Genomic DNA, 8,281 nt, shown 5'->3' with positions numbered 1-8,281 from the left:
TGTCAGGAAAGAAGAGCCTATTAATCAGGGATTTTGGAGAAAACTTTATACAGCAGTATTTATAGAAGTATGGGCAAGGTTAAGGATGTCCATAATACTATGTTAGGACATGCAGGGATTAGCAAAGACAGGATATCCCTATTGCTGCCAGGAGAAACTCAGGGAGGCTTTATAGAATTTTTAGAGAAGTGAGCTCAAATCCTGAAACCTCAGTAGACAGCAAGAAAAGAGAATCACAGCATATTTCTCTTCTGCCTTCTTGGTTGTTTAATACTTTTTATTGCTCAATTCAGCAAAAAGCCAGAGGGCAAGGGAATAGTGCTAATACAGTCAATGAGAATAACTGAATTTCTCCCAGTTCTTTTTATAGAAATTTAAGACCAACTAATCCAGGTCACATTCCTCTTGGTCTTGCAGCCTTTCCTTAATGGCTTGTGATAGAGAATGCCTCCCTTAGCGTGATTCTTTCTAACCTATCTCACATCAAGACACAGACATTCAACCAAAGATTTTCAAGGCATGTATAAAATGTTGGGGGGCAGGGGAAGCTTGCAATTTCTTTGTATGACAGGACTAATATAGAGGATTTTTTTTTTTTTTTGGTCATGAGGCTAGAACTCAGGTCCTGGGCACTGTCCCTGAGTTTTTGTGTTCAGGGTGGTGCTCTATCACTTTGAGCCACAACTCCATTTTCCAGTTTTCTGGTGGTTAATTAGAGAGAAAAGTCTTTTCTGCCTGAGCTGGCTTCAAACCACGATCCTCAGATCCTAGCCTCCTGAGTAGCTAGGATTACAGGCATAAGCCTGTATAGAGACAATTTTAAATATTAAATTTATATGAAAATTTCCAACATTTCAAACTTCATTTTTATTGTCTTTACATAGTTGTACAAGGAGTTACCACTTAACAAAAGTTTATGAAAACAATGCATCTTGATCAACTGTCATCCTTCTCAACATTCTCAGCCACCCCTCCCCTTCTCGCCCCAATCCTCACTGTTCCTCATTTTGCAAGCTATATGTGGGTTCTTGACTGCATTCTTCCCCTCTTTTCTTCTTCACCCATTTATCCTTTTCCCTTTGAGCCTTCCTCATCCCTTTCAAGTACCTGCTTCTCATCCATTAGAAAGAATAATATTGTATTATTTGTAAAAAAAAAAATGGAAAGAACCGGAAAAAATTATGGTAAGTGAAGTAAGTCAAGCCCAGAGACACAAACGATACATGTTTTCCCTTATATGTGGAAGCTCATTTTAGCTTATAAATTTAAAAGTAAATATGTTGGGTGGTATGCAAGTGTATACAAATATATTAACTGAAATATGATAGATTCAAGGGAGAAGTCAAATAGCGTCATTTCTTAGAAAGGCAAATTCAAAGTGTGTTTTGAAGATAAACATTAATTTGACTTTACAAGTGTAATTTTATTAATAATATTCTTATTTTGAATGATGAGTCCAAATTGCTGATTAAGAGATTTTTATGGGTTTGGGCACCTGTGGCTTATGCTTGTAATCAATCCTAGCTATTTAGGATGTTGAGAGCTGAGTATTGCACTTTGAAGCCAGCCTGCAGGATAGTCTGTGAGACTTTTGTCTCAAATTAATCCCAGAAAGAGCCAGCAGTGATGTGGCTCAAGTGTCAGAGCTCTAGCCTTGAATAAGAGAAGCTCAGGGGTAGTGCCCAGGCTCAAAGTTCAAACTCCAGGATCAGCAAAAAACAAACAAAAGCAACACAGAAATTTTTATTGGTGTATATTAAATTGCACATAGAATTTCATCATGATATGTCCATATAAGCATATGATGTTCTTTGTTTATCAAGACTTTTAAACATGTTCACTTCACATTTCTAACAGTGAGTATTGACTAGAAATGCCGATTGGTAAAATTAGGAATACCTTTTTGGATAAAAAAAAAATATTCAAAAGTTACAATTAAACAGAAATTCTTCCTACCCCTACAAAGACAATATAGTCTTACATGTTACTATAATGAAACAAATGAATTTCCAATACAAACAAAATTATCATACAGATTTTGATGGAGCTCTTTTGTTCAGAACACAGATACACTATTTAATGAGCAATGTTCTACAGCTATCTAAGGCCATTTAAAGCTACTCCTTCTGGCAGTCCAAAGGAATATCTCAAATTTATGAGGAGAGAATTGGAGCGATCATCTAGACCTGTGCACACAAAGGAACCTTCTCCTTTGGTCCATCCTCTATCCCCTTCCTCTGAGTTTATAGGGCTCTTTGCTATTCCTGTGCAACATCTGGAACCATCCCACCAACGTCATGGGCTTCTTATGCTAGATTGCAGTGTGTACATACTGTAGACACTGGATGGCTATCTAGGTGGTATATATCCAAGAAAGAACCACAGAACACATTACTATACTTTTCTCCATCTCAGCAATGATGTTAACTTGCATTCCTTTGCCCCAGTCAAAGGAGGTCAATATCTGGAATGAACTTAAAATTCTTCTCACTAGAGTTAGATAGTCGAGAGACAGAGAAATACTTGTTTACTTCAAGTCTTCTGATAGTAATCCCAAAGGTAGGAAAGATAGTTATTTATACCTATTAGGCAGGTGAATTTAATCTTTTTATACATGGTCTGGAGTTCTACAGGTTGATCAGGGCCACTTGTAACTTTAATAGATGCAAAATTGCAAATCCAGTTGTCAAATGCTCACATAATTCAAATTCACTGTTATAATTCATTGGATTTCCCCCCACTACACACATATACTACTTTTGCAAGAGAAAAGAAACAAATGAATAAGCTGCAATTTTACTGAAGTATTACTAATAACATTCATTCTAATTTTTCAGAGTGTTTTCATTATCCTTCCAAAATGACAAATATAATCTTCACAAAATTTCTACCAGAAATACAAAACCTTTATTATTGATGCCTAAGATCATAAGAATCCTACCTTTATCCCTGACTTGCATGGAGTAATAGAGCTAGATTCAAGTGTAATAACTGCCCCTATTTGTCCTCAAACCAATTGAATATTTTTCGATGATGGCCCAGATTTCTTGTTAAAACATAAAAACATCATTTGCCCAAACAAATGCCCAGGATTTCTTGAGGACAGGAGTCCCAATATTCCCAGGAGTTGCCTGAAATCCTGGGTTCTATGTAATACTAGATATGATTTGTTTTGCTTATTTGTGCTGCAGCCACATAGTGACAGAATTAATGTATTCTCTGATGGCATCTTTGTCTCATTACTTCTGAGCTCTGGGGACATTATTAAGGAAACTAAAGGTTACTTGAACACAAGCATTCCATTACATATCTGGACACTCAATCTGATAACCAATAAGACTACAACACAATTAAAGGTAAAGGTGGAAGTAGCATATACTTGGTAAAGACACTGGCATTAATTGATTTCTCAAGCAGAACAAAAATGAGATGGCATGAGGTTTAATAACACTAAGAATGGAATTCAGCTTAAAAGTTATGAATTGTTTATTTCTAGAATTTTCTAGTTCATACTTTCAGATTGTGTTTTATCTCTGGTAGCTGAAATTATGGATAACAAAACTGGATGAGGGGATGAATGTATCCTGATGTTTAGAGTAAAAGAAATGGACATCAGAACAATTTGTTTTCATTGCTATCTCAGTTGGAGAGTGTCCTCTGATTTTGCCTATGCTATGATTTTGCCAATTATTGTAAAAATAATCCTCCAAATTCAACCTAAATAATGAGAACAACTCACCTTTTCAATTTGTAATGTTCCAAGGATCAACAGATTTTTATTGTAAACTTCCCAGGACCAAGACTGTGACTTGTCACAGTCAGATCTTCCTCTGATAAAATTTTTCTCCATTTCCATCTGTAATGACATCAGTAGTTTCTCATTTATAGTTGGAAGGAGCAGAATTGGAAGTAGAAATGAAATTATATTTATATTTGGAAGCATATGTATTAACAATACTATTAGCAAATATTCATTGAGTATTTGTACATACCACACATTGTTTAAAAGGCTGTGGGTGTATTTAGCTGGGCGTATTTAATTGAAAGTAATAAACAATACAACTAAAACTCTCTAAAAAGAAAACCATGAGAGCTGGATATACATAAGATAACATACATGTTTAGACTGAGGACTGTGTTAAAACAATTTTTCTTCATGGCTTGAGATTGCCTTAGTTCTGGGAAGGAGTTGGCAGCATATATCCACAATCCTTTATGGCTGTTTCAATTTGTCAGTGTTCATCTATTTACTTTGGAAGAAGAAAGATTTTTTTGTCTAATATTCTCTAGGTTTAATTAATTGGCCATTTCTGAACAAATTTCCACCACTATATGATTCATACTATATATCAATAGACTTAAGTCTAGTTTGCTAAATTACTTACTAAATTTAAAAACAAAACAAAACATCAGATCAACATTACCTCATGAGTTGTCAGGCCTTATCTACTTAGCTGCAGTGGGGCCAGTATTGCAAACTTCATGGACATCATGCATTGATGGTAGTCCAGTAAATATTAAAAGACAGGCACAAGATTCATGTAAATATTGTAGTAATCCTCAGGGCCCTGTAACTTAAGTTCTTCGCGAAAGCCTTTCTTTCCTTAGTTTTTTTTTTTTATGTTGTCTAACAACCATATTTTGAATGATATCCTATTTTAATGAAAGTTTCCTAATAGTGGCCCTTGTAGTTTGTGTTCTAATGTACAACATTCCAGGAATTTACAAATCATAACTAAAGAGGTGGTAGGCTGTTCCTGGCAGTCAAGGCACAGAATACACACATTCATACCTTCATGATTTTCCTTACATTATTTCTCTCATTTGAATTTTCTTTTGCTTTTTTTTTCTTTTTTCATTGTTCAGACATTCTAGATCCTAAGGCAAATATCAGTCACTAAGAAAGCCTTTCTAGAATTCTGTGAGCATATAGCTAATCCCTGAAAGTATTAATCTTACATTTAAAAAAAATATACACAAAACCTGATTTATATGATACCCTGTGCTTGCCTCTCTTACCTCAATGAAGTCCTTTTATGTTGGAAACTTTATTGTAAAAATTTAAAAATCCCTAGTAGAAAATAAAGGCTGATGACATTCAAGAATAGTTCCATCTCTCTCTTCAAAAAATCTTTCACCAAACATATTTTTGTTATGTGCTCTTAAATGGCATTTCATCTGTGACAAATGGTGTCAAGTAAGAAATTATGAGAACCCCTAATTTTTCAGGAAAATTGTTGAAATGCAGGTTGAAGTTGGTTTTTTAAAAGTTGTTCATAAACTGTCTTACATTAGACCAATAGTTTTTATTTTCAAATTAACTTATCTTAAATTCGCATAACAACATTTCTTCACCTGCAATAGTATATCTTCGGTGTTAGTCAATTATAATAAAGCTCGGAAAAGATATAACTTTTATCAAAATTCAAACGTTTTCTACCTAAGGCTATTTCCACAGAAAAAGGGGAAAGCATAAAGACACTCCTGACTGGCAGGATATCTCTTGTGTCTCCTCGGATTCTTCTAAGACCCTCCTACATTAATGCTTTCTCCACCGAGAACTTCCTGAATGCACAGCGAAATGAAAATCAGAAAGATTATTAAAATTCCCCAGATTCAAAAGACCCGGATAAAGTCACTCTGAGATTGACATGCGTCTCGTCCAATCGCTTTAAAGAAAGGCGAGTCTCAGTAGTCCACACTGTCCAATCAGCACGCCGGGAGTCACAGTCTCCAAGGTGAAAGCGGAAGTCAGGTCTGGCGGCGCGCAGATGGAACAGCTTCTGCAGTACCTGGACCGCTTTTCTGAAGTCGTGGCGGTGTCTGGCACGACCCACGTCAGCACCTGGGACCCCACCACCGTTCGCCGGGCCTTACAGTGGGCTCGCTACCTGCGCCATGTGCACGGACGCTTTAGCGGCCACGGTCGCATCCGCACGGCCGTGGAGCGGCGCTTGCGGAGCCACTGGAGACCCCGCGGCGAGCGGGGCCCATGCCCGGGGTGGCTGAGCTTCCGGGCCCTCGGGCACTGTGACGCCCTGCTGGCTCTCCGCCTGTTGCGGAACCGGGCTCTGGGGGAGGCTGCGTATCACGCCCTGCTGCGGCAGCTCTTTCCCGGGCCCGGAGTCCGGGATGCCGAGCAGGCCACCCTCCCCGACAGCCTGCTGGGTCTTGCCCGCCGCGGGTGCGCGATCCACCTGCTGCGCGGCCACGGCAGCCGAGCGACCCCCGACATCCGGCAGGACCCACTGGTAAAGACCCAGGCCGAGCTGCTGCTGGAGCGCGTGCAGCAGGCGGGAGAGGCCGGGGGCGCCGCCGGGCTTCTCGGCAGCCTGTGGGAGTGCGGGCCGCACACCCACTTCCTGCAGGTGCTGGCGGTGGCGCTGGTGCCCCCTCCCGCGTCCTCCGGGCCCCCGTCGCAGCTGGAAGGGGACGACGACCCCAGGACACCCACCGAGGCGAGTCAGGAGCTCATCCGTTGGCTCCTGAGCGAGCCCGATGTCCGGACTGCCTTTTGCCGAACCCTCCCAGCCGGGCTCTTGACTTCGGTGGCAAGTTGTCACCCAGCGTTTGCACGCGTCTACATGAGCCTGCTCATTGCCTGGGGGCGACGTCTGCATTACGACCTCCAGCAAGGCCTTTGGGTTGGAACTGAGTCCCAAGATATGCCCTGGGAGGATCTGTATGATAGATTTCAAAGCCTCTGCCTGGCCCCCCCACCACTGAAGAACGAGGTCCTCACTTCTCTGGAGTCCTGTAAAGCCCAGGATGGAGATTTCCAAGTCCCTGGGCTTAGCATCTGGACCGACCTGTTTTTGTCCCTGCGCCCTGTTGTACGACACGGCTGTGGAGAGTGAGAAGGGCGGGTTTATGGCCCAAACTGCAGGTCTCCTTGGGCCTCGTTCTCTTATCAATAATGTGAATAGGTGGTGTACAAAATGAAAAATGCCAGTGTTGCTCACTAAGTCTCCTGTACTTCATGTGTCCACAACATAATTAGATTTAGGTGCCAATTGTGACTAATTTCTTACCATAAATTTTCAGATATTTGGCTTGGGATGCCATGGTTTTCTAGATATAGAAAGCAAGGTATTGGAAATGTACCTAAAATTGTGGGATTAGCACTACTTTGATTTTTTTTTAAGACTAAGAATGCTGAAAATATGCCTTTTCAAACAAAAAGCACCTTAAAAATGGCAAACAAACCTTCCTTTTATCAGTATTATTAATTTAGGCTATTTTCTCCCCTCCCCCCTTTCTCACAGAGTTCAGGTTTTATTTTAATCAACATGTGGTGGTGTCAGAAATGTTACTTTGAAAAGCTACCAGGCCTATTTGGAGTTTAAGCCCTGAGCTATGACCTTATTAACCTAGTGTTCTCTACAGTTAATCAGCTGAATACATTCATTAAAATGATGTGCTTCAGAAAGTTTTGTTCTCATCGTGGATTTTTTTTTCCAAGCAAATAAAAGCTACAGCTCACTATGATTTAAGATACAAGATAAAGATTTTAAACTGTAATATTTTTGTTTGTTACATGCATAGTCTTACTTAATCTTATTCCAATCTCCAAGATGGGAATCTTTTGGATTTAAACTAAAAGGGACTAAATAAAATGACAACACAAACACAACATAAATCAGAGTAGGATCAGCGTTGTTAAATGGGAAGTACATCCCTGAGTGGCTGTACCATTTTGTGTTCCCTCCATCAACAAGTGTCAGTTCCTGTCAAATCTTTGCCAGCATTGTTGATGCCACCTTAATTGATATGCATCTATTGTTATTTAACATAATGCTAACTGTCAGTAGTTTTGTGGGGTTTTTTGTATTTTTGTTTTTGGTACTAGGGATTGAACTCAGGGCCTTGAGTTTTCTACATAAACACCTTATTAGCATCTGAGCTACAACCCCAGTCTTTTTTTACTTTCACTTTGTTTTTCAGTTTGTCTCTTTCACTAACTTTGAATGGACTGGCCTCTACCTCTGGCCTACTACCTGCCTCCCAAGCTGTTGGAACAAGAGTGAACTACCAAGCTCAGCCTTTTAATGTGGTCCTGATTTCCTTTTGATCTCCCTACTGTCTACATTGGATATTGCTGTTGGTAGAGCAGTGGAAAAAATAAAGCAAATTCTTCTCTTTAAAATTATGCACTACAATAGAAGGGAACCTTACTGCATTGTTGGTGGGAGTGTAAACTTGTTCAACCACTTTGGAAAAGTAGTATGGAGGTACCTCAAAAGACTCCACATAGAGCTCCCCTATGACCCAGCAATCCCAC

At 39.8% G+C, this 8,281-nt stretch overlaps 1 protein-coding gene across 1 annotated transcript; it reads left to right on the top strand.

Moving 5' to 3' along the window:
* The first annotated feature begins 5,771 nt into the window (after positions 1–5,771).
* Fancf (Fanconi anemia, complementation group F) lies at positions 5,772–6,961 on the top strand. Its single transcript, XM_013019588.1, has one exon. The coding sequence runs from the start codon at positions 5,772–5,774 to the stop codon at positions 6,855–6,857; it is 1,086 nt and encodes a 361-aa protein (XP_012875042.1). The 3' UTR covers positions 6,858–6,961.
* The last annotated feature ends 1,320 nt before the right edge of the window (positions 6,962–8,281 follow it).

Source organism: Dipodomys ordii, unplaced genomic scaffold (genome assembly GCF_000151885.1).
Source record: "Dipodomys ordii isolate 6190 unplaced genomic scaffold, Dord_2.0 Scaffold46, whole genome shotgun sequence".
In the NCBI taxonomy this organism is placed as follows: Eukaryota; Metazoa; Chordata; class Mammalia; order Rodentia; family Heteromyidae; genus Dipodomys; species Dipodomys ordii.
This window is presented reverse-complemented; position numbering and strand designations above follow the sequence as displayed.

What these genes read in the sequence shown, in the direction of transcription:
- Fancf (XM_013019588.1), top strand. Translation starts at nt 5,772, where the DNA reads ATGGAACAGCTTCTGCAGTACCTGGACCGCTTTTCTGAAGTCGTGGCG.